The 25,588-nt window shown below is 32.9% G+C and overlaps 3 protein-coding genes and 1 non-coding gene across 6 annotated transcripts; 2 read left to right on the top strand and 2 right to left on the bottom strand.

The window, feature by feature from the left end:
• The first annotated feature begins 4,582 nt into the window (after window positions 1-4,582).
• LOC8262567 (auxin response factor 1) lies at window positions 4,583-11,149 on the top strand. 2 transcript variants are annotated; one of them, XM_002527789.4, is made up of 15 exons: window positions 4,583-4,863; window positions 5,583-5,688; window positions 6,522-6,637; window positions 6,776-6,871; window positions 7,019-7,075; window positions 7,181-7,333; window positions 7,435-7,519; window positions 8,186-8,276; window positions 8,376-8,540; window positions 8,689-8,808; window positions 8,890-8,965; window positions 9,182-9,344; window positions 9,432-9,931; window positions 10,163-10,353; window positions 10,498-11,149. In XM_002527789.4, the coding sequence occupies exons 2-15, from the start codon at window positions 5,640-5,642 to the stop codon at window positions 10,673-10,675; spliced, it is 2,040 nt and encodes a 679-aa protein (XP_002527835.2). In that variant the 5' UTR covers window positions 4,583-4,863; window positions 5,583-5,639; the 3' UTR covers window positions 10,676-11,149. The 2 variants fall into 2 exon arrangements, with proteins under 2 accessions (XP_002527835.2, XP_048231750.1); XM_048375793.1 differs by lacking the exon at window positions 5,583-5,688 and having other exon boundaries at window positions 4,584-4,863.
• A 32-nt stretch (window positions 11,150-11,181) lies between these two features.
• On the top strand, window positions 11,182-12,663 carry LOC8262569. Of its 2 annotated transcripts, none has more exons than XM_048375795.1 (2): window positions 11,182-11,318; window positions 11,852-12,663. In XM_048375795.1, the coding sequence occupies exon 2, from the start codon at window positions 11,891-11,893 to the stop codon at window positions 12,374-12,376; it is 486 nt and encodes a 161-aa protein (XP_048231752.1). In that variant the 5' UTR covers window positions 11,182-11,318; window positions 11,852-11,890; the 3' UTR covers window positions 12,377-12,663. The 2 variants fall into 2 exon arrangements, with proteins under 2 accessions (XP_048231752.1, XP_048231751.1); XM_048375794.1 differs by having other exon boundaries at window positions 11,304-11,689.
• Window positions 12,664-12,985: 322 nt separating this feature from the next.
• Window positions 12,986-23,467, bottom strand: LOC8262570 (DExH-box ATP-dependent RNA helicase DExH9). The gene is made up of 15 exons (XM_015724571.3): window positions 23,331-23,467; window positions 22,553-22,825; window positions 21,827-22,027; window positions 21,520-21,738; window positions 20,417-20,755; window positions 19,797-19,901; window positions 18,756-18,866; window positions 17,919-18,169; window positions 17,346-17,469; window positions 16,259-16,541; window positions 16,018-16,172; window positions 15,278-15,421; window positions 14,962-15,194; window positions 14,200-14,464; window positions 12,986-13,727 (listed from the first exon to the last, which is right to left on the bottom strand). The coding sequence occupies exons 2-15, from the start codon at window positions 22,817-22,819 to the stop codon at window positions 13,449-13,451; spliced, it is 2,976 nt and encodes a 991-aa protein (XP_015580057.2). The 5' UTR covers window positions 22,820-22,825; window positions 23,331-23,467; the 3' UTR covers window positions 12,986-13,448.
• Window positions 23,468-25,497: 2,030 nt separating this feature from the next.
• TRNAA-UGC lies at window positions 25,498-25,570 on the bottom strand. Its single transcript has one exon. It is a non-coding gene; the product is annotated as a tRNA-Ala (tRNA).
• Between the last annotated feature and the right edge of the window lie 18 nt (window positions 25,571-25,588).

Genomic DNA, 25,588 nt, shown 5'->3' with positions numbered 1-25,588 from the left:
GTAGCTATTTAATTTTTTTTGTGACTTAATTGATCGTAAAAATAATTTTATTAACTTCAATTTTAAAAATTTCTCTCTTTTAAAAGCAATTATGTTAGGTATAGTTAATAATATTTTGTAAACAATCCAGATATAGTTAATAATATTTTGTAGAAAAATTAAGAATTTTCAAAGTTGTTTTTGTTTCATTATATAAATTATTTTTCAAAATCTTTATTTTAGAAAATAAATTCAAACCATGAATATTAATCTTAAAATTTATATTTGGGGTAGTTTAATGTTAAAATTTATATTATTGTAGTTAGCTAATGCTAATATATATTTAAATCTATTAAAACTAATATAATTATACTAAAATTATATAAACCTATAATAAATACCTCTAAATTTATGAGCTCAAAATTTAACGGGTCGGGTCTAATAGGAGTACTCTCATTTGTTAACTTAGCCAATCCTCTTTTAGTTTTAGGATTGAAGATCAAACCTACGTGGGTTCTATTGACTTGGATAGCGCCATTAATTGTAAAGCCTTTTAATAAATGTGACAACAAAAATTCTACTCATAACCTCTACTGATAATCTTTAGCTCAAATACGTATTAAGATATAATCAATATGTTTATTAACTCTTTTATTATAAAAGTTGTCATCCACTTAATGGGATTTCTTTTGTTGTCCATGAAAGCTTAGTAAATTTTATTGAGAGATTTATTTATTTTTTTAATTTTTAAATATAGACAAGGCGAGAACAGTACTAAGATGGGTGACTTCTTGGGAAGTACTCGTGGTGCACCTTTTAATTTTTTTATTAATAATTATTTTATACTCGTACGGCTCATTCTTTTGTACTTTTCAGGATATAGGACGAGGATTTGGCGAGGCACGCTCAAATTTAAGAAGGGCAAGAAACACGACATGAGGACGAAGAAGCGGTCAGATACCGAGATTGAGGAATATATAATGGATACGATCATATACCAGTACTAATGCACCGGATCCCATTAAAACTCCGAAGTTAAACGTGCTTGAGCGATAGTAGTACTAAAATATCGATTTATCATATCCAAAAAAAATGGAGTTAATTAAGTTCATATCTAAGTAAAATTAGAAGTCTTAAAAACCAAGTTATTATTGAATTCTAGTTGAGTAGTCCGACCGGACTTAGGACTTTATTATATGATCAAGAAAATTAATTCTAATAATATTATGGCACCTTTACATTTATGAAATCTTATTATTGTAGAATTAGGAGACCTTCGGTCTCTATATAAAAGATTAAAGCATAACATGTTAGATATATATTACTTTACACATTCAATACATATTAAACCATCCTCATATAATTATCGACTTAGTTACCGGAATGAATGGCCCGATAATCTCGTCAGCGCTTTCTAACCTTTGATTCAAGTACTTTGGAGTTTGGGTTAGATCAAAAGATCTTATTGATAGCTTACCCCTTAGAGTAAGTTATCATTTTCTAATTATATCATTTTTATCAAATGAAAATAATGTAAAAAAAATTAAGAAAGAAAGTAGATAGAATTTTTATCTATTACAAATTCAAGATGTGATTTTATATTTTTTTATTTATATATAAAAGTATCTATTTTTTTATGGCACTAATTATTGATAATCAAGTATCATAAGCCAACTTGTCTCACTTTAGAAATGCGGGGTTGACCAAATATTGATATCCACTATGAGTGGGGCTTTAACAGAATGTGTCTTAAGAGGACGAGTCATAGAGTTCGATCTCATCTAGAATTATAAAAATGAATAAGAGTACAAATCCTAATACGATTAGGACGAATTATAAAGATGGAGTTCTCTTCTAAATAGACTATAAGACTTTTAACATCTATATAAGGAATGTAGGCATCATGCTTACAGGTACATGCAATCTTATACACTCATACACCTTAACCCTCCTTGTATAACTTACTAACTTTATTATCGGAGTGAGTGCCCGGACAATCCCGTTTGACGCTTTCTAACTTTTTCTTTGAGGTACTCTAGAGATTAAAGTCAGCCCTTAAAGATCTTTATTTATAACTCATTCCTGCCGACCGAATTATTAATTATTATCAATATGATACATGCAATTGCTCTCTAGAGTAAATATATTACTATTAAAATTAGGAAAGAAAATTTGAAGATAATAATAATAAAAAAGCCTTAAAAATAATAGAAAAATCCTCATCGTCATCTTCTTTTCTCCCATCTCTCCTCGTGGCGCTACGGTGACTTTAATGCACCAACACATACTTGGGAATGGAGAATCAGCGGCAACTCCTTGCCTATCTACACGAAAGCCTACTTGTATTTATTATTATTATTATTATTATTTTATTCAAACATTTTCTTAGAAAAAATATAAACTCAACAATAAAAATAATTCAACTTTTTTTAGAAATAATATTTTACTATCATATTAAACTTTAAGTTTGCGGGTTTTATTTTTAAATATATTTAAAATTATTTAAAACGTGTAAATGATATAACGATAATTTTTTAAAATTTTAAGTTGGAACTTTAAATGTGTAATTAAGTTAAAATTCTAAAAATAATAATTTACTATCTATAAAAATCATAACCGATATTTTACCCTAAATTATATATGTATGTCAAAAAGATCTACTTAAAATGATCTTTCAATGTAAAATTATTATTATTATTATTTTATATAAATAAATTTTATAAATTATTATAGATTTTATTTGCATATTCATATTTTTTTGTATTAGGTATATATATAAATTTATTTAAGAATTTAATTTATTTACAAATATATTTTATCAAAAATTCATTTGTACATAAAATCAACTTTTTATAGAATTCAAACCAAATATAATATAATGTAATTTAATTTTTAAGTTTGGCGAGTGTGTATGGCTATGCGCTGCGATATCAATTGAAACTAAGGTAAAGAGTAATGCCTGTGGAGCTCTTCATCTCTGAGGCGTTAAACTAAGCTTGTATATTAATTTTCAATTCTATTATTAATATTTTGTAATTTTATATGTGACAAATATTCTAATAACCTTTTTTTTAATATATTTTTTAATTATTTATATATCATGTAATCTTGAAATATTTATTTTATAACACTAATTATAGTTTTATTTGTATCATATTTTCCTTTATTTATTTGACCAATTTATAATTTATTTGATTTAATTTTACGGGTGAGAGATTCATTCCTTAAAAAAATGATGATTATCATTAATAGAAAATAAATAAACTTTATTATTTTTTTTATGAATTAAAATCTTATATATATATATATATATATATATATATATATATATATAAAGTAAATAGGTAAGTACGTTCAATTTGATTTAAAACTTATATATCTCTTAATTAATAATAATCAATATAAATAATATATTTATCTACTTATTTTGCAAATGAAATATACACTTAAAGCAGAAGAGACTTTTATAATTGTAACAAAATTATACATTTAGAATTCTTAAATGAAAAAATATTTTTTTATTTTTTCTGAAAATTAAAATTCCAATTCGTCATATTTATATATTATTTTAAAAAATAAAAAGTAGAAAAAGCAATATCACTGCATTTATGATGGTGAAATCTCACATTAAAGGCACCTTTGATCCCTAGTAGATTCTTCCATTTTGCAAAGCAGTAAAGAACAAAAAAAGATGGATGAAAAGGGTATTATTGTCTTGTTAATGAAAAGGTTGGGTAATATTGTACTTTCACACAGGCACAAAAAGAACTGTTCAATTAATTAAAAAAATACCAAATTAGTGCATGTGGGTGGGCTGTCATTACATTCTTAGGTATCATCCAAATTCCCCACTTCTTGCCAAATGTTATGAGACATCATTAGCAACCACAAGGGCAAAAGTGCACTTTTAAAGGGGAAAAACATGAAACATCATGGGCAAAATAGTAATTTGAAAGTGAACTAAGATTAGAAGACTAATCTAAACACATAATTAAAGACAAAAAAAAAAAAAACAAAGAAAGAGCCAAAGACAAGACTAAATCAAAGCTCAATGTCTTAGAGACAAGGTAGAATAGATGCAGGGATTCCAGGGCACTGTTTCTACCTTCACATTCATATTCACAAAAAATAATTTAATAATTAATAAAATAATGAAAATATGAAAATACCATAATGCCCCTATTCCCCTTTGGCTACTCTGAAGAGTCGACTCTTATCTCCTTTTGACACACAAAACTATATTTATTTAGAAAAAGAAAATTATTAGCGGCTGTTGATATATTTCACCTAAATTAATAAAATATATTTGTAATTATATTTTTATTGATATTATTCATTAATTATATAAATGTGATAAATAAAAAATAGTGGAAAAATTACAAAAGTTCCCATTTATAGTGATTTATACAATTAAACAGCTGATGTTTTATATTAATTACTAAATTTGATAATTTTTTATTATAAAATATTTAAATAGTTATTAGCCGTTTAATGATATCATGACAGAGTCATTTAATTATTTTTATGTATATTTTACAAGAGACAAATTAAATTAGAAAAGAAATAAAATAAAAATCTTTTAAAAAGGAAAATTAAAAAAGAAAAGAAAAGACCAGAGAGAGAGAGAGGAGAGACTGTCTGCGTAATAGAGAAACAGAAAAGAAAAAGAGAACCAAAGGCAAGTCGTGTCGGCTTCGACCGAACATTGACGATATATAACACACACTCTTTATTTATATTCAATAGAGAGAGAAATAGAGGCTACTGTTTATGTATAGTTTCCTTCTGTTCGATCCAATCTTATAAAGCCGTCTAATCTACTGAATCCCCAATTTATTGCTGTTATTGTTCTTGGATCGTACGGATTTTAGAGCTCTGGAACTGGTAAGTAAAGTTGATTTTTTTCTTTTTCTGTTCTTTTTTGCTGTTAGTTTTTCATTGGGTTATTTTAGTTTTTTGGGATAATGAATAAAAGATGAGGGAATTTTGAAGTGGGTGTTTGTCATTTGATTTTTATCAGATCTTTTAACTGTTCTTTGTAGTATTTCATTTTTGTTTTTGGGTTGTTTACTTGCTATCCAGATGGCAATTTCTAGTTTTTATGTGTCTTTATTAATTGGGATGCAATATACTAATGGTATTTGATATGTGGTTTTGTGAATCATGCTGGTTTGTTATGTGATCATGGATTTAGTTGTTTGTTTGATTTATTTCAAATCAGTTATATGTTGGTTTTTCAATTTTGGGTTTTCAATAAATGTGTGGTAGCTTTAGTACTCGTTTCAACAAAAATAAAAGAAAAAGGGACGGTTTTTAAGCTGGGAAAAAGTGTTAAAGGCAATTTGAACTCGTGAAAGGTACATGCTTTATTAGGAGTTAAAGGTTAGAGAAAGGAAAAGCTGACTTTTTTTAGCATCATTTAAGGCAAAAGGCTGAGAAAGTTTCATGGTTGACAAATGGTGAGCATGAAGGAGCTTGATTAGTGAAAGCCGAAATGTTCTGTATTTAGTAAATGCATTCAACATTGATGGGTTTTTGCTTTAGTTTGGTAGGATATTGATTGCAAGCCTACTCTGTTGTTAATTTAACGACTTTGAATACAGTGCTTCCATAGATTGACTTTGCTGCTCTGCTTTCTCTGAGGACTTTCTGGTTTTATCATGGCATTTGCAACTTACAATCATATGCCCATTGGACAACCCCATACAGGTTTGAGCTTATTGCAGATTAGTTTGGTCTTTGTCATCTATAATTATGTTAACTTGTGGTAAAGCTAGCTAAAAGTATGCTGTTAGAAGGCTGAAAACATCCTGATTCTTCATGGATAATGAGATGATGGTTAACATGGGTGTGTGAGCTTTACTAAAAATTTCATACTCAATGATATGAGTTCCTAGAATAATTTCAGTATCATGTTATGAATTTGTGGTGGCTGTTGATTCAGAGGTTTTCTAAAGTCTTGTTTCTTTTTGCCCCAGCTTCTATGAGTGAAGAAAATTTGATTACAGTTTTATAACAGTTGCAAGATTGACACATGATTAAGTAAAAGCTTGTTAATGTTGTTGCTTGATCTTTGTGTAGGTTTCTATTGTCTTCAGTGGTAGGATAAGGTTATGGAAAGCTTGATTGCTCTAAAAAGGGGAATTCAAAAGGATATTCTCAACTTTTTGTTTTCTTGTTGGTTTAGAATTTCTAAATTCTATTAGAAATTTTTATCTTTTTATCAAGGTCATATGAGCACCAGCCCATTTATCTACTGACCAATAATCTAATTGTCGCAATTATATTTGAATCCAGCGTAGTTTGCACATATGTCAAGATGTTATTAGTGGTTTCATGTCCTACCTCCATTATGTTATGCTTCATTGTCAAATCTTGAATTTTGTTATGTTATTAATGGTTTTATACTTTTGCCCCATTTCAAATCTTGAATTTTGTTACTTTGTTTTGGATTGCATCTGATATTGTTTAAAGATGTTTATGGTATTGACCCTCTGTTTTTTTCTATTTGCTTACTTCTTGTTATTTTGTGAAATATTTAGGGGGATGCAATGATGCTCTGTATAAAGAACTATGGCATGCTTGTGCTGGACCTCTTGTCAACCTTCCTCGTGAAGGGGAGCGAGTTTATTATTTTCCACAAGGTCACATGGAACAGGTATTTTAAATTAGTATATCTTGACTCCTTTTATGTTAACATACATAGCTATATAGTTAGCTTTTGTTGCAATTATCTTCTATCCATGTTATTGTGCACTGTGTCGTCTTACAGATTTTGGTTATCTACTTCTTATAGCTTGAAGCTTCAATGCATCAAGGGTTGGAACCGCAGATGCCTTCATTCGATCTTCCTTCAAAAATTCTTTGTAAAGTGGTCAATGTTCAGCGTAAGGTGGGTTTGCTTTACGATAATTGTAACTGTATGTTGGTCCTTTTGATGAATTTAATATTGCTTCCTTGGTACAAATGAAGGGATTTGGCATACCTTTTTCAGTTTTAATAATATTTGTTAATTTACTATTTGCAATATGTGTTACAGGCTGAACCTGAAACAGATGAAGTTTATGCACAGATTACACTACTTCCTGATCCAGATGTAAGTTCTATATTCATCTAGACAAGGCTTCTGAATGCATTTATTTATTTTTTTAAGTTTTCTACATTGGCTTATTATTATTATGATTATTTGTCTTTTAATCAGCAAAGTGAGGTTACTAGCCCTGATACTCCACTCCCTGAACCTGAAAGATGCACAGTTCATTCATTTTGCAAGACACTTACTGCTTCAGACACGAGCACTCATGGTGGTTTTTCTGTACTTCGAAGGCATGCAGATGATTGTTTACCTCCACTGGTTAGGACCCAAGTGTTAAAAGTATTATTGCCTTTCAGATTTTGTGCTGCAGAGTCATCTGATTTACTGTTGACATGCCTTCTTTTTTGCCTTTTGGATAGGATATGTCCCAACAGCCACCTTGGCAGGAACTAGTTGCCACTGATCTGCACGGAAATCAATGGCATTTCCGTCACATTTTTCGGGGTTTGTTTTTTTTTTTTTCTGAAGAATGATACTAAATAGTTGGAGCTGGTGATTTGTTAATTGCTACTGAACGCTGCATGAACTTGCTGTTACTTTGCTGCATCTTACGTAATTTCCTTTTTGGAGTTTATGTGAAGTAACTTCTGTCTCACCTCCTTCATCTTGTGTATAACATACTTTGTACTCTTGGATAAATTGGATACTTGAACAAAATCAATTTCCAGAAGTAACCCTAGAATTCACGTGCAGTTCATAATTTGTGTTTCATGGTTTGTTTCCCACTTTCTTTAGCCTTTTGATGAGGTGACATACTGCACTTGCCATCTATCATGATTATAATAAAGGCTACTTGTGTTGAACACGAGTACATAAGAGGTGTCTATTGATCATACAAAAGCTGTCTTCTTTGGTTTTGATGGCATTTATGCAAAGGCCTCTTATAATCCAGTGTTGTTCAACACGAGTAGCATTTTTGGAAAGTAGTTTTTATGCTGCTTGCAAGAGGTTGTTAAGATTAAAGAAATTATAATGTATAAAAATCATTTGCTAACATTTATCATTTATCATGTTTATGTTTCTATTTCTGGTTATTGTTTGTTTTGCTTGTCATTTGATATACACGAGGCTTGCATGGTAATAATTCATGACTGCTAATGTCCATTGCAGGTCAACCTAGACGTCACTTACTCACAACTGGGTGGAGTGTCTTTGTTAGCTCAAAAAAGTTAGTGGCAGGAGATGCATTTATCTTCTTGAGGTAAGTTTATCAACATTATCATTATTATATTTTGTGAGTGATATTTTGCTAAATATTATTGTCAAAGCATTGAATAATAATTTAATATGGTCTTTACAGGGGAGAAAATGGAGAACTTCGTGTTGGAGTAAGGAGGCTTATGAGACAACAGACAAATATGCCATCTTCTGTCATATCTAGCCAAAGCATGCATCTTGGGGTTCTCGCCACTGCTTCTCATGCCATTGCAACTGGAACTCTTTTTTCTGTCTTCTACAAGCCAAGGTTTTATGGTTTTCATTGTGTTTCATCTATTTGATGTATTTCTTTACTCAAGTATTAGTCAGTTGCTATTCTTGTCTTTTCATTCAATTCAAAGTTTTCATCTTTTTTTTGTTAACTTAATTTTTCTGAGTGACATATTTCATTTTAGAACAAGTCGATCAGAGTTCATTGTAAGCGTCAATAAGTATCTTGAAGCTCGGAGCCACAAGCTTTCTGTTGGGATGAGGTTTAAGATGAGATTTGAGGGTGAGGAAGTTCCTGAGCGGAGGTATCATCTTATCCTGGATTGGCATTACATTATAGAAGCCAATAACATTATTTTGAACTGTTAGTTGATAATGAGCTGCAGGTTCAGTGGCACTATTGTTGGTGTTGGGGATAATGTGTCATCTGGATGGGCTGATTCAGAATGGAGATCCTTGAAGGTTAACATCTTCAATAACATTCTTGCTTGGTTTTCTGCAGTTGTGTTATTATGGTTTCTGAATGTCTGGCAACATCAGTTTTTCCTCTTCATTGTATTAAGAGATTTTACTTATAATTTCATGATGGCCTTTGTTTCATTAAACATATTGTCCTGTTTTCATGGTTGAAGTAATACCTCTTTTTCCTCACTTCATTTGTGGCTCGTAACATGCCAGGTTCAATGGGATGAACCGTCTTCAATCTTGCGCCCAGATAGAGTATCATCGTGGGAATTGGAGCCACTTGTTGCGACCACTCCTTCAAATTCCCAACCTGTGCAAAGGAACAAGCGGGCTAGGCCATCTGTTTTACCTTCAACACCAGACATCTCTTCTCTTGGTATGTCAGCTTTCTCTATAAATTTCCAGATTCCATTTGTTTGTGTTGGTTTGTAATGATAAAGCTTCTGCTATCTCCGTGTATTAGGCATGTGGAAACCCCAAACAGAATCTACTGCTTTCTCATATGGGGACTTTCAACGTGGACGGGATCTTTATCCATCACATAATTTCTCGACATCTGCGAAGACCAACTATCTTGGCTTCAGTGGCAATAGTCCACTCTCTGGAGTTTCCCCCAACTCATTGTATCGGCCTAACCGAGTGGAAAGTGTTACAGATTCTTTTGTCCCAGTCATTGACAAAGATTCTGGAGAGAGGCGACAAGGCAGTGGAAATGGCTATAGGCTTTTTGGGATTCAACTTGTGGGGAACTCCAATGCAGAAGAAACTTCACCGTTGATTACTACATCTGGAATGGTTGGGGATGATCGTCCAGTTGTGTCTTTTGATGCCGAGTCTGATCAGCATTCTGAGCCATCTAATATTAATCGGTCTGAAATCCCTTCAATAAGCTGTGAACCTGAGAAATCATGTCTGAGATCTCCTCAGGAGTTGCAGAGTAGGCAAATCAGAAGCTGCACGAAGGTAATTCCCTTAGCCTATGTTGTTTGATTGAAATCTTGTTAATATGACTTTCAAGATTTCTTTTGTTTTTTGTTTTGTTTTGCTCCTCTATTTCTCTATGAGAACACGATTAAGCCTACTAGACATTTTGTTCAAGATCAATATCATTCAACATTATTTTTTGACCTGGATGTTTTTAGGTTTGTACTGCCAGTTCTGAATTCTTATGGCCTATCTATTTGCTTTTTCCAGGTTCACATGCAAGGGATTGCGGTTGGTAGAGCTGTTGATTTGACACGGTTTGAATGTTATGAGGACCTGCTGAGGAAGCTGGAGGAGATGTTTGATATTGAAGGTGAGCTCAGTGGATTCTCAAAGAAGTGGCAAGTTGTCTACACTGATGATGAAGATGATATGATGATGGTTGGAGATGATCCATGGCAGTAAGTTATAGTAACTTATTTTTTTTCTTTTTCCAATTAATCAACTGATTGAGATGCATTGATTGCAAGAGCAGTATCCTAATTCATTCTTGAAATTTATGCTAGCTGTACTAGGGTGCTGACGATTCTGTCTGTTGATTGTAGTGAGTTCTGCAGTATGGTGAGGAAGATTTTCATATATACATCAGAAGAAGTTAAGAGATTATCACCCAAGAGTAAACTTCCGGTCAACGAAGAGATTAAAGCAGCCAAAGCTGATGATGACGTTGATACAACGGTTAACATGGAAGATCGATCCTCTATCGTTGGTCCTGGGTGCTAATAATCCTATGCCTCATGAATGGCGGTTAAGGGACAAGGAAAGGGAGTGTTGAAGGGAAAAATAGAAATGGTCAAGGTTTTGTTTATAGTGCGTCCACAGGAATACGGAATGGCCAATTACCCTTCCCAGACACGCAGCACTAAAGTACTGGTAAGATGGGTTGGCAGCTGTTTGTTGAACATGTCATTTGTCGGGAGTGAGCCACTATCTTAAAGAATAGGTTTTGGGGTTTTATTTTGTGTTACTTTGCAAGGGAAATTGATAGTGCTTGCTTGTTTGGATTCAAGTAGGCCAAAGAGTTTGTCCATTCCACCTCTTCTGTTCAGCAAATGAAGAATGGAGAACATGCTGTTCCTCTTATTTTATCTTTTTTTTTTCCTCCTGCTTTTTCTTTTAAGTGTTCTGTTGTTCACACTATGGCACATCCTGCCTTTTTGTATATAAGTATATAAATAGTGCTATCACTTTTACGCCTTTTTTTTTCTTTCTGTTTTCCTGCTTCAACTGAGAAACATGCATACCATTCAATCAGCTATTTTATTACTGTATCTGCACTGTAGTGAATACTGTGAATGACTCTGGTTTTGGTTTCACATCAGGAAGATCAGTTTCTTAAAATTTGGGGGAATTGCCCTATCAGAAGGTCTGGACCTTGTCTCTTTATGTACAGCAGCTTGCAGTGTCTGCCTTAACAATTGACACTAGACAGTTTTCTTTCATCAACAAGAACTTTTATTTTGTATTTTTGATTATGCCGAGTTCCTTTCTATCACTTGTATCTACATTTAAACTTCATAAGCATTTGTAGTGTGGATGATCAAGCTCCAGGTTTTGGGAAGCCACTAGCTTCTAAGCAACAATGGAGTCTCTTAAGCTCATTGGGCAAGATGCTAGACCCACCTGAAACAAGAGTGATAAGCAAGATCAAAACCCACTGCAACATAAAGAAAGTAGGATAGAGTTGACCAGTTACCTTAACGGACTAAGCAGGCTCCTTCTGTCCTTTTCGTAAAGGTAGGGTGGGTAGTGGGTAGGCAACGGTCACAAATTTGAAAAAATGAAACTAGAAATTTGACGACTTACAAAAAGGTTTACTGAATGCTTTTTGATGATCCTTCCACCGACTATCTATTATTCTTCTCTAACCTCTAGCTTTAAACATATATTCACAACCAGGGAAAGCTGCATTGCCATTGAGTTTCAGTATACCGAGAAATGATAAAAGCAGCAAAGAAGCTCAGGAAGCTTTGGCCAAGAAAGAAGAAAAGAAAGAAGACCTATCAAGAACCTTATTACTTTCTACCACCACCGTCATGTCACTGTTGTTGCTCATATTCAACTCCAGTTCAACCCTCAGCTCCACCATTGCCACCATGGCTAGAGTCTGCGCAGACCCATGAGGCTATTTCTTCAACTGAGGTGCAGCAACTTCCAGAAGAGGGATATCAAAGTCAATTTCAGTTCCCATCTCAAGAAATAGTTGTGGAGACAGATACAAACGCCATTTATCCTACATTGCCAAATACTGATACTCCATTAACCTACCAGCAATACGCTGTCCCAAATCCTGTTTATGGCGTACCTGTTGTTGAGCAGACACCAAGAAGAGAGAGATCAGCTGGGTTCTTCGGATGTTTTGTTAAGTTTGGTGCAAATCTGATTCGTTGCTTCTGTCCTTGTTTTCACATTCGAGAAGTTTGATTGATATAGCAGCATGAAACAAATTGACATGAGGCCATATAGATCTCTGGAATCCTGTTCTTTTTTCTCTTCTTTTCATTTCTTTTTTTCCTCATCTTATAGGAATAGATTTATGGATTTTATTCAAGTTGCAGAGTTTACTTAGTAAAATAAATGCATGTATATTGTTTTTGCCTATCTGGATATGAAAAGATACAGACCAAGGAAATCTAATGCTGTTTCAATCGAATCTTTTCAAGCTTTGAGAATGGGGAGATAAAAATCGAACCAAGTACATGGTTTTTCTATACCTTAAGTATGCATATATAAGTTTAGAACTGTGTATTCTGGATTTCATATACCTTGTTGGGACAGACTTAAAAGCAGAATCATCGTCATTCTTGTAAATCAAAACTGAGTTATCATAAATAGCTAATATCAAATGAGCAAAGGTCAGCATCAACAAAAATCCGGCCATGATGTTTCATTTGTTATCACAGATCTTTTTGTATAAATAACATTAGCTAATTGCTACTATGTAAAACATATGCTTAAAAGTATCACTTGAGCAGTTGTCTCAAATTTCTTTCAAGAAAAATAATCAACAAAAGAAAGCAGCAGAATGGCTAGTTGACCATCTAACACATTTTGCGTTCCATTCCATCATAGGAATAACCCAGATATGGGGGGGGGGGGGGGGGGGGGGGGAGGACATCAAGAAGAGTTGCAGAGTTGTGTTCCTCTCTTTTCTGACATACTGGTGACTTGGAGAACCTTATCTTTCCAGTCCTCAAAAGATACTCTGTCACTGAAAGCAGAGAATAGGCCATAAGGACGCCTTAAAGGAGCTCATCTTGTAGGCGTAGAAGTTTCACATCGAGTAATTCGATTCTTCAGCTCAGCTTCACAAGGCCCTCCACAAAGTGGTTTTGGTTTTCCCATACACTTCTATTTGCAAGTAATATGAATGGAGGTTCTCTCATGTTGTATATTCTGTTAGCAGTTTTATAAAGAAATTCCACTCTGAAGAGGAATTTCTTTTTCCCCATTATAACTCACTACAGAAACACGGAGGAACTATAATATATATCAACTACAAGTATAAAGACGCTGCAAACACTATGTCCCTCTTAATCTTGGAAACAGCCTCTTCAAATTTCGCCTCCAGCTCTGTTTCACCAATAGACTTTGCTGCCTGTATAAGCTGCTGAAGAACTTCTTCCAATCTCCTAATTGCCCTGATCAAGCTCCCCTCAAAAACCTGTGTAATTTCCATGATTTCATAGAATTTGGATCCCTTTGCCCAAGCATATACAGCTTCCATGATATCAGGCCGAAATGAACTTACAAAATCCTCCACATCAATTTGGACCTGTCATTATAGGACAACAGCAATTAAATTAAGCAAAAGAAACATTCCGGGGAGATGAATTTGATAGATAACAAATTCATGAAGATTTGCATTCTTAGAATGGTTGGGCTAGATACTCATTATCTAACATAATTCATTCTGCAGTTGCAATTTTGTTGGACTTAGAATAATCCAAAGGTCTGGACATTATGTCACACACAGCTGCATTTTCAATTGATTAACTTGGATAGGGACTTTTCTAAGTCCATCTACCGTCCTTCCCTACCTCATGAAAAACTTGAGACTGCAATTTCTAGAAACCAACTTCAATCACCGTACTTGTAACAAAAGTAGTTCCAATACAAAATCTCCAATGTTTATTGTCTAATTTGAGTTCCAAAATCCATGTTTGAAATATGAGTTTAATATCTTCCCTTCTCCCCATAGACTGCACATGCAAGCAAATAAGAGAAGAAGGCGTACTAAAGTGTACCTTGCATTCAAGCTGAAGTTTAGCAACTCTTCGAGCTGTATCTTGTAATTGTGTAAAAAGCATGTCAAGTTCTTCCCTAGGTTTTCCAGCATCCTGCAGCTTCTCTTGCCACACAAAACATGAAAGAAGAGATACCATCTCCTCAACCTTTATGTCCTTTAAGACACCATTGAACATAAGCTCTGTCAGGGTCAACTCATCGGCACTACTAATTTCACAAGCAACTTTCCCTTTCAACTCCAGTACATCATCACTTGTCACATATCTGCAATAGAATTAAATACTCAACCAGTTATTAAACAGTCAGATCGCATGGAAGAAGGTATCGATTCTAGAGGCATACTGACCATAATCATAGAGACAATTAACACATCACAGGACATGACCTCCAAGTAAGAGACTACGGCATAGATTTCACTCATCAAAATGCGAAGAAATTATTTTCATGCTCTAACATTACAGAATCAACCAACAGGAGCATCTAAATTGTACAAAGTGTTCCAATTAAACATAGCAAAAAGCAATTTCTTTGTCATGTATTTGTTTTCCTTAATTGCTGAATTTGCTACGTACACGCCTGTTCTTCTTGTCATGTACTTGTTTTCATCATTTGCCATAAATTTTATTTGAATGCATGCCTGTGTTAGTATGCATACAACTTGTTCTTCACAAAGTATCCCAAATAAAGAAGAAAGATTAACAATTGATACATAATATATCACCCCCAAACTTCCAAAAAAGGGCAGGATAAAGTTTGATTACCCGAGCCTTCGAAGAACTCTTTTTCTGGCCTTAAGCTCATCTTTAAATGCCAAGGCAGTGGAAGAACGCAGAGTTTTCTTGACTGACTTAATCTTAGCTGTTAATTCTTGCTTCTTGTGTAAAACTTTCAGTTTTTGATCAATAAGGGGAGATTTTGCAATTTCATGCTTTTCAAAGAGGTTCTCTAAAGCCTCTATTCGCCGGACCGCCTTTTTGTATGAGCTACTTTTAATCTGAAGAATGAAAATTACAGGGCAGTTGAGGAAATATTTAATAGAAAAGAAAAATGCATACTACATGAATGAAGCAGTAATACCTTCATGTCTGCTTCAGGATCTAGTGGCAATCCAGTAGGTTTTCTAGAAAGAAATTCTATAACCTGCTTTAGGGTGTTCTCTCGTACTTCCAATGGCAAAAGGTCCTTTGCCATGTACAAGCGCGCACTACTCAGACTAGTAATCTGTCCAAGAGATTAGATGTGAGAACATTATATCTTCTTTAGCATGATGTCATGAATGACAAAACAAATGAAAAAAAGATGCATCTTAAGAGAAAGAATTAACAGCATGGGGACTGCAGACAGATTCAAACAGAAATGAATTAGAAACTTAACAGCACAGGTTGTCAGGTTCCTTCTACTTTAACAAGCAATTTCTAATTAGACTATTAATCTATATAATGATAAACCTATAAATCAAATTAGAAAAATATGATCAGTAACAGAGGAATCATCCTTTGGAAATGCCTGTGCTCGAATAACATTGTGACAAGTTCAACAACTAGACCCCAGTATTGAGTAAAAGAAACAAAGTTTGTAAAGAAAAGAAAAAAGCAATTTAACTTGTTACACAGTAAATGCTATGAACCAAAGAAAAACCGCCAATTTTTTGTACGACTACAGAAATTTGACAGCTAATAATTTTCGATCAAATAGAAGATAAAATTATCAATTTAATTAAGTTTGCTATGTTTCTTCCTTTGTAACTAAAGCATACTGAAGGAATTTCAACATGACATTTGGAGAAACAGTGAACAAGGTGAAGACAAGTAGCTTACCTCAGAGACAGGAATAGAAACCACAAGAGGCTCTCCAGGCTCTTTCAGCGGAACAATCTTGAAGCTTTTTTCGGCAACTCCATCTCTGCTCACAACACATCTTGTAAGAACATCCACTGTGTAGTTCGAATCTTCAGGTTTTCTACTTGCATCATCTGGATCAGGAATTGACCATCATAATAAAACAAACTGAATTCTGATGCCATAGAAGAGCCAGAAAAACTACTAAGAGTATCCTCACCTTCAGAAAAGCTTTTGACTCGGTCAAAACTGATTACTACTCCCCATGTTACGTGGTCTTCAACAGAGAAAGATGGGGAGTTTTCATCAACCCCACTGCACTGGATGCATACAATTCTGCCTGGCTGCAGAAAAGGTAAGCAGTACTTTGGAGAAAACACTATATCACGAGCGTCTTTCTTCAAACTTTTATATTGCTGAATCAGATCATAATAATTCTTTAGACTATCTTCTTCTTCAATTATCATTGAGTTCCTTTCATCTTCTAGGACTTTCACTTGTTTCTGAAAGCATTCAGATTACCTAGAGATAAGGCTATGCAAGTGGGCAAATATAAAGTGAAAACTTATAACAGACACTTTCCTCTCTCTCTCTCTCTCTCTCTCTCTCCACATTTCCAATTTAAGAAATTTCTTCAATATTTAATTTTTCTCGTTTTAGTCTCTAATAACAGACAGACAAGTTCTTCTGGAAAGTCAGTTCTATGTCCTAGACTACTTGTACTGTGAGCCATTCTTATCTTCGTTGTGTCAGATTACTTCATTATCCATACATATGCAAATGTCAATCAAATCACTTCATTGCTCTTTAAAATCCCAACTGAAATTAAAATTATAGATTAGTATGGGATGTCATTCAATTGCACAGTACAAATTCATGACATCTTTTGATTAGCCTTCAAAGCACCAATCAGTATGGGATCTACCGAACACCAATGCATTTTTAAAAGTGACCAAAAATAATTTATTAACTAGTAGATCTATTAGCATTCTAAATAAAGGTACCAAAAATTAATGCATAAACTCCGCAACCATTTAGTTCGCTTCTCTGTAAAAGAACTAAAAATAAGCTGACCTCAAGTGGTGTACCAATTAGTTGGTCCAAAACAATAGGATGCTACTTATTATATTATAACATGTTAACACTAAATGCATTTAAAATATTTCTTTTTTCAAAAAATACCTTAATGTGCTAATTAGCCATAAACTTTTACAGTAATAGTCATTTAAATTGCTTATTCTGAATCAAATTTAACCAAAATCTACCATGAAGTTTCATATTTTCTGGCCTCTGTAACAGCAACTGACCTCAAGATCAGGAATGGCACGATCAGCTTGGAACTGATAGAATGAATTGCGTAGTAAATTTTCAGGATCCCCATCTTCACAGCGCATCTGATTTAAAAGCATGTTGTAGCTTAAATGGAAGGCACTGGAAACGCAGTGGAAATATAAGTCAACAAAGCAATTCCAAGAAAATAAAAGAACTATCCATATCATCTTATGAAAGGTGAAACCAAGAAAACCCATCAGTGTTTCTTTTCCACATTCTTTCATTCATTTAGATTTTGTTTATATGAGTTTCTTTTCTATCTTCATTTGTATGAATTAGTATCCTGTGACATTAACATCATTCAGGCAATGCCTGATGAGCATAAAAAATTAACATAAGAGTTAAATTGACAGCCAAATTCTCTGATCTTGATTATACAAAGTTACTGGGTTGGACTTAGAAAGCTAAATTATCAATGCTACCTCACAGAAAGACAAACAACTGCTGGCAAATGAAAGAGAAACAGAATTTAGCAATGTTAGAAATAACAAATTGTAAGTTAAGATTAAGCAATTTAACCAGGACACGACTCACAAATTCAAAAATACCTGTTCAAACTGTCAGCACTTCCTTTAAGCATCATTTTAGCTGTGGAAGGCTCAAGTTTCTCATCCACCATAAGGATGCATATCCCACGTTCATCAATTCCTCGACGACCAGCACGTCCGCTCATTTGTATGTACTCACCACTAGATAACCATCTGAACTTGTCCCCATCAAATTTACGAACATTGCTGAACACCACAGTTTTTGCAGGCATGTTCAAACCTATGCTGAAGGTCTCTGTAGCAAATAGACACTAAAGGAAAATGTTTCAATAATCATATTCTCCAATAAATTAAAAGGGAAGAAAGAAAGAGGTTGAACATAAGATAACAAATATTAGGAAAAAAAACTAATGGATATATGTTCTTCGACAAAAGAGCAACTGCATCTAATTATGCCTTCATTACTATCACTATTTGTAGCTACTTAACTAGTCATCCAAACAAATCTGAGTATGTAAATGATTAAGAAAAAAACAGAGAGAAAGAGAGAAGAGGAGCATGAAAAGATTGTTTGATGCCCTAAAAGGTATCACGAGACAACCTTGTCAACATCTTGCGAAAAAGTAAACTAGCATCAGTGCATGACTTTAAGAACATATTTCATGCAAATCACAGAACCATGAGAATGTTTGGGACTGAATCTAAACTCTTCTAGTTAAATAGGAATGTTTTACCTAGTTGCCCAAACTAACCATGAGAATATTTGGTGAAATAAATGGAGATATAGTACTGAATCTAAACTATTCTAGTTAAATAATGATGGTATATCTAGTTACCCAAGCTAACAGAATTTTAAAAAATATGTACAATCACAACTAAAACATTAGCATAATATACCTTGATCAACCCTTCTTGAAACAAAATCTCAATCACTTCTTTTAGAATGGGAAGCAAGCCAGAATGGTGCACACCTATTCCCCGCTTTAAGAGGGGTAACATATTTGAAACCTGCAAATTATAACAGAAAAGGGTCAATATTTTTTACCAGCAAATTAGCTTATTTGGAATTGGTGAAAGAAAATGGATATATAGAATCGAAGGCCTATAATTTTTTGTCAGGCAAAAACCACATGTTACTGCAAAGATTAGGCCAAGGCCATAGTTCTGTAGCAGCAGGCCATAGGGCAACAATGTGTCAAACATTAAGAGTCCTTAGTTAAAAACAAAGTACCATAAAATTCCTTTATCAAGTACAATTACCAAAGGAAAAACAAAATCTTTTCCTTGCAATCGTCATTGACAGTTCAAATTCTTGAGAGATGATGTGCCAGAAATAAATCGCAAGTTTCAAATTGAAGATCAAACTGAAGAGTATTCATAACCAGGTAATTGCTACGCCATTTTGTACTACAACAATGAAAATAAGATTTTGAGCAGCTCCTGATTACTAAACGGCCAAAAAAGAACAAACAAACAAACATCAAATAATCTACATAAAGACAAAAAATACAAAAAAGAAATCCACAGTCCATATGAAAGAGCAGATCGTGTTTAAAAGTTTGTTGTAAAATTACAAATTGTAGGCATGCTAATTAAACTCAAACTATCTGCTTGATTACAAGATCACAAAGCTTAGCCCCAGATAAATCAGAAAAACTAAACATGATTGACATGGAAATTCCAGAACATTCAGAGAGAGAGAGAGAGAGAGAGAGAGAGAGAGAGAGAGAGAGTGAGAGCGTACAGATCTATAAGATAATTCAAACAATATGACACGCAACATGGCGACAGAATACATAAATAACAAAGAGGGAAACCCACACAGTAGCTCATCTGAACAATACTTAACAAGTATATCTTACATTAAAGGTCAAAAGAATACTGAATTTAAAAACAAAGAGAGCCAGGGATACAGTGAAGAAGAGAATAACAACTTACCTGAGGTAGTTTTTTGTCATCATCTGAAAGCATGTCCATGGCACTCCAAAAAATGGTTTCTATGTTCACTTTCTCATCATCCTCGTTTAGATCCATTTTTGCCATCTAGAAAAATAGAGGGAAAGCCAAGACCATGGATTATAAACAAAAGAAAATAAATGCAATGTCTGCAGTCTGCACTACTCTTTTGTGTAAAGATATGACAAGCAATGTAAATTTACAGTCATTCGAGTCATGTTGATATTTTCATTACCATGTAGCAGCATGCTGCGCAGGCACCCAATACTGCTAATTATAAATTCAAATACAGCTATCAAGAACTCAAAGAGTCATTAAAATAAAACCCATTCAATTACCAAAGTTGTGGAATAAGCTCACAAGTAAAGCACCGAAAAGCAAATTTAAGGACCAAACATTAGGCTCATAACCAGGTCGTCAAGTACCAGCATCGAAGCGCAAGAGGTCAGGAACTCAGGGCTCTAATTTCCCCACCCCGATAACACCAAAAAAAAAAAAAAAAAAGAAAAAGAAAAATCCTTTTTCCCCTAAATTTTGCATGTCCCTGAAGGAAAAGATTTGGGACCAGGAGCATTAAAGAAGAAAAAAATACAATAACTTACCTGCATGGCAAGAAATTCACATTCTCTTTTGCTAAAGCTGAAAAGAATGACCGGATCATATTGGCGTTCAATGATCATTTTAACCATCTTAAAGATGTCACTTTCTTCTCCAAGTTTCCCCATTACTAAACCTTTCTGCCACTTCCCATTCTCCCTTTTCTTCTCACCCTCACTCTTTGGAACTAGTGCATTCACTGCTTTTTGAAAGCTGTCCTCTCGAAATTTTCCCTTTTCATCCACCACTAGGTATAAACCGTCAGCTCCGGCAGGAAAAATATAATGCTGAAGGGGCGTTGGTCGATAATCAGTATAAACGATGTGACAAGGTTGTTGGTGAACCTGGATTAAAGCCATGTGGTTAAGCAACAATATTTCTCCACTAACAAATTAAATAATTTTGGTGGCTTCCAATAATTTAATGTAAAAAGGAGGCTCCATGAGTTGCATAGAGATGGTGTATACTAATAGTATGGTTAATAGTTATCATTGATGCCACAAATATAATAGAGAAGCTAGCAAGTGATACATGACAAATATCACAGGTAAAATTAACAAGTAAAAAATAGAAAAGGAGAGATGTATTCAGTTGTGATTCTATCATAATGAGTCCCAATCAATTGCATAACATGGATGGCGTATTCAAAAGGGCAAAGAGGGAGCAAAAAAAGAAAAGATGCAGAAAGGAGTACCAAAGAGGGAAATAGCACAAGAGCAATTTCCCTGAATGTCTCACAAATTCCGGGCCTCAAAATTCAATTATCAGAATATTAATTCATAGTATGGCAACAGGTCAAGGAAGTGTGAGTGGAGTGCATTTCATTGCATCTTTACCTATAGGACATACTCCCTTTTCTCCCTTAACATTGTAAATATCCTTTTTTGCCCTATGACGACACTCAAGCATTTGTCATTCTTTAATTTTATTCCAATTCTTCTGATTATTCTAATTCCAAAGGATGAAATTTATAAGTACCCAAGTATGATGACATTCTCATAAAAAAAGCACCAAGAGCAAATGACCTGGGCATAATATCAAGAGTACCGACAAGCGTCTTTAATTGCCTTAACTTAAAAATTTGGAAACCAACTGAAGTGAAACTGACCTTTGCCACCCAATCAGCAAATTCTTTTGCATTAGGCACAGTTGCAGAAAGGAACACAAATCGGGAATTTTTTGGGGCCATAACAATGCTTTCTTCCCATACCACACCTCTTTCTCGATCACGCATATAATGTACTTCATCAAAAATTACCCAAGCTACCTCACGAGTAATTTCAGATCCTTTATATTGCATACTGCGCCAGATTTCTGTTGTCATCACCTAAAATGAAATTGTCACTTAGATGCTCAAACACAAGTGACATATAGCTATTAAAAAAAACGAAAAACTGATATCAAACAACACTCACCAAGCAAGAAGCATTAGGCTCAATTGTGACATCTCCTGTCATCAAACCTACATCTGAGAATTCTTCCTTGAACTCCCTATATTTTTGATTGCTAAGTGCCTTAATGGGTGAAGTGTATATGACGCGCTGCTGATTTCTCAGAGACATTGCAATAGCATATAAAGCTACCACAGTTTTTCCAGCTGATGTATGTGCTGAGACCTGTAAATACATGGAATGTTATGCATTAAGTTACTTGTACAAATTTTAGATAAAATTTTATCATTCCGAAAGCAAGAAATTTTCCTTCAAAGGCCTAATACATCTATACATCAACTTTTAACTTTAAAAGCTCAAGAAATACCATGATGCCCTGATTGTACATACCACTGTAAAATTGGAATTTCCAATACTGTAATATCGGAACAGAACTTGGCCCAACTTAAGAACTTGATTTACTTGTTTAACTTCAGTTAATTCACATTCACCTTGTTAATATGCTCTAATAGTCCATGAAGCACCAAGAAAATCCTAAAATCAGACATCCTTTCCTAAGAAGATAACCTTGGTTATGTTATATAATAATGCATGATAACTTTCTATCAGTCACTGAATTTCAGAACTTTAGTCTCTCTTAAACAACCTACTTGCCATGTTTCTCAAGATGCATATCGCCATATGTATAAAAGAAAAGCTATAGCATGCACACCATAATAACATCTTATAATTTAAGGATAGGACACTTACCATGACAGACTCGCCATTATTGAGGCACTTAATAGCTTCAGACTGAAAAGGGTCAAGAGTAAATGGGAATTCTTTTGCTGGCTTCAAGTCCTTTTGAACTGAGGAATCCAAGCGAGGAGGTGGCACAGAATTCTCTGGATATGACACATCATGTAAGCAGGCAACCGGCTCATCAGCAGTTGCCATACCATTCTCTCTCTGCTGTTTTTGAGGAGGGAGTGACTCCCCAGATGGATATTCAACTGACTTTCTCTTCAGCAACGCCATTAAACCCTTCAATTCCCAATTAAAATAAACTAATGATTAAGAAAATAACTTCAGAAAAGAAAAGAAAGACCTTTTAACATAGTACTGAAAAAGATTAAGGCTTGTAATGTTGAATTGCAAAAGAGCATAAATATAATATGAAAAACATGTCAAATTAATCTATACTCATAAATTAATGTGGAAAGCAGTTTATGGGGAAAAGAGAACACATAAGTTTTCACTGCTAACTTAGTTAGAGACATGACCAAAAAGAGACTATTTAGATTCCTGACCATTAAAATTCAACGCTGGTACTAAATTGTGTTTTAGCTCCTACAAGAAAGTTGACAGTTCAAGTATGTAGGGTTAAGTGTTAACAGATTGAGCCAAAGATTGGATAGAGAATAAGCTTAATGGATAGGTTTTTGTTTCGCCATTCAAACTTTAAATGTAAAAAAGAAAAGTTAAGGATACAAAACAAAGTTTCAAATAGAGAAACAGAAACTGAAAGAGAAAGCGCAAAAGGAGTTACCTCACAGGCGCTGCTGTATCCGGCGGCAAGGTGAGCGAATACCAGCAACAGGGAAAAGAAAACACAGATTTCAGAATTCCATCGAATTTATAGTGCTTCTAAACGCGCTGTCGTTTGCTTGCCTCAGAATCGGACGCCGTTTCTCTTTTATTTTTCCTGGGCAATGGCTAGCTAATATATTAATTAACAGAAATTATTAATTGGTAGAATATTTAATAAAAATATATCATAGACTTAATATTTAATTTTGTTAATAAAATGACAAAAACAGATATGAAATATGCAAAGTTGATGAAAACTGGTTTAATACAAATAAAATTAATGATACAAAATAATACAATCGTAAAATAAAATATCCCATAACATATAATTTTAGTAATATACATATAAAAGTTAATATATATAAAAATATTTTTTTAAGGAAAAAATTTAAAAAATTTATAATTTTTTATTATAAAAATTTATTTATATTTATAACTGACTCAAATTAAAATTATAAATTTTTTTACCATTATTATAGAGATATTTTACTATATTTATAATATTAATATATACATCTAGATAGAAAAATTTCATCATATGCTAATTTAGTATCATATATTATTATCTTTATATGACCTATGAACTTGATATATCCAATATAATAAATTATTAGATAGTATAAATATCATTTATAAACTATAGTCGTTTTTAAACAATTTTATTAAATATCAAAAATTATTAATTATGCAAATATAAAAAGTTTAAAAAGATGTTACTATAATTACTAACTTATGCCGGTTTGTTTTCATTTAAAAGGACATACTAGTTAATTTATAATTACAGAAGGATTTTATTATTAGTGTTCAATTTAGCTTAAAATAAAACAGTTTTTATAAATTTATTAAGTTTATTTAGATAATAAAGATTTTCAATTTTATTAATCCATAATTATAAGTTACTAAATATGCTAAAATAATCAACATAGTACGAAAAGTGCATGCACCTATTAATTTTACAAATTTTTATAAATTAACAAATTTTTCACAATGATAAGAAATTATATTATTTTTTATAAAAATTAATTTTTATAAATTATTAACTTATATAAAATTATTTACATTGTCATAATATTGTGATTTTTTTATAAGTATAATTTTAAAAAATATGAAAATTATCATTTTTCATAAAAATAGGTACTAGTTTGCACTTATATTCTTCATTTAGTTTACCAATTTTTCATTAAGAAAATTACATAAAAATAATCTAAAAACTTGGAGATGCGGGGAAATCGAATCCATGCCTCTCGCATGCAAAAATAATTATATTTTTATAATATCAATAATTATTTTCATAAAATTAATATTAATAAATAGTTTTAGTTTATGAAATAGTGTAAAAAGAATTAATATTTTTATAGGATAATAATTATATTCGTGATTAAATTTTTTTTTTATTTTATGTTAACTTACCAAATTTTTCTTTAAATTATTAATTTATATAAAATGAATCACATTTTTATAATATCATAATTTTTGTCACTAAATAGAATTACGAAAATTATATTAATTTAGTAGGTTGCCCATCATTCTTATATATGAATTTTAATAAATCAAATTAAAATCTTTATGAATAAATGGTTTTCTAAAACGCAATAAATTTACTTTATTTTAAATAAAGTAATAGTAGAAACACCTTAAAATTAAATAATCAAATTTGACAGATTTTTATTATTAGGGACAGTAGGGATGGATTTTAATGGTAATTTATCCATCTGCTCTGGTTCAATTATTTGTTAAAATTTTGAGAAGAATTAAAGGAATTAACAAATAAGTGATGATAATCTGAGATGGTCAATACCCAATATATCCTTCTATTTTATGATTGCCAAATAAAAATATATATGAGAATTAGAATTGAATGAGAGCCTACCAACAGGAAACCAATTTTGTCAATTTAATTGGATCATGTTTTTGCATTGCAATGATATTTGATATTCTTTTTCAATTAAAATCAACCTATAAGCACTCTACACGTTGCGTATAAATAGTTAAATAATCTAAGCAAAATAGACAAATAATCTTCTTATTTCTTTCATCTTCAAAACTCTTTCAACTTCCACCCGTAATTGTCAATTTCATTAATCAAAGAAATTGCATCAAAGGAAAAAACAAAAAATTAAAAAGCTTGGAGATGCGGGGGATCGAACCCCGTGCCTCTCGCATGCAAAGCGAGCGCTCTACCATTTGAGCCACATCCCCAGTTGCTCTTGCTCCCAA

Source organism: Ricinus communis, chromosome 6 (genome assembly GCF_019578655.1).
Source record: "Ricinus communis isolate WT05 ecotype wild-type chromosome 6, ASM1957865v1, whole genome shotgun sequence".
Taxonomy (NCBI): Eukaryota; Viridiplantae; Streptophyta; class Magnoliopsida; order Malpighiales; family Euphorbiaceae; genus Ricinus; species Ricinus communis.
The sequence above is the reverse complement of the archived record's forward strand: the minus strand, read 5'-3'. Positions and strand labels throughout refer to the sequence as shown.

What these genes read in the sequence shown, in the direction of transcription:
- LOC8262567 (XM_002527789.4), top strand. Translation starts at nt 5,640, where the DNA reads ATGGCATTTGCAACTTACAATCATATGCCCATTGGACAACCCCATACA. An exon ending in TGGTCAATGTTCAGCGTAAG is followed by an intron (nt 6,872 to 7,018) that starts GTGGGTTTGCTT and finishes TATGTGTTACAG; the next exon opens with GCTGAACCTGAAACAGATGA. An exon ending in GAGGAAGTTCCTGAGCGGAG is followed by an intron (nt 8,809 to 8,889) that starts GTATCATCTTAT and finishes AATGAGCTGCAG; the next exon opens with GTTCAGTGGCACTATTGTTG.
- LOC8262569 (XM_048375795.1), top strand. Translation starts at nt 11,891, where the DNA reads ATGATAAAAGCAGCAAAGAAGCTCAGGAAGCTTTGGCCAAGAAAGAAG.
- LOC8262570 (XM_015724571.3), bottom strand. Translation starts at nt 22,819, where the DNA reads ATGGCGTTGCTGAAGAGAAAGTCAGTTGAATATCCATCTGGGGAGTCA. An exon ending in TTGCTGATTGGGTGGCAAAG is followed by an intron (nt 20,756 to 21,519) that starts GTCAGTTTCACT and finishes GCTTTAATCCAG; the next exon opens with GTTCACCAACAACCTTGTCA. An exon ending in TTCAAGAAGGGTTGATCAAG is followed by an intron (nt 18,170 to 18,755) that starts GTATATTATGCT and finishes ATTTTCCTTTAG; the next exon opens with TGTCTATTTGCTACAGAGAC.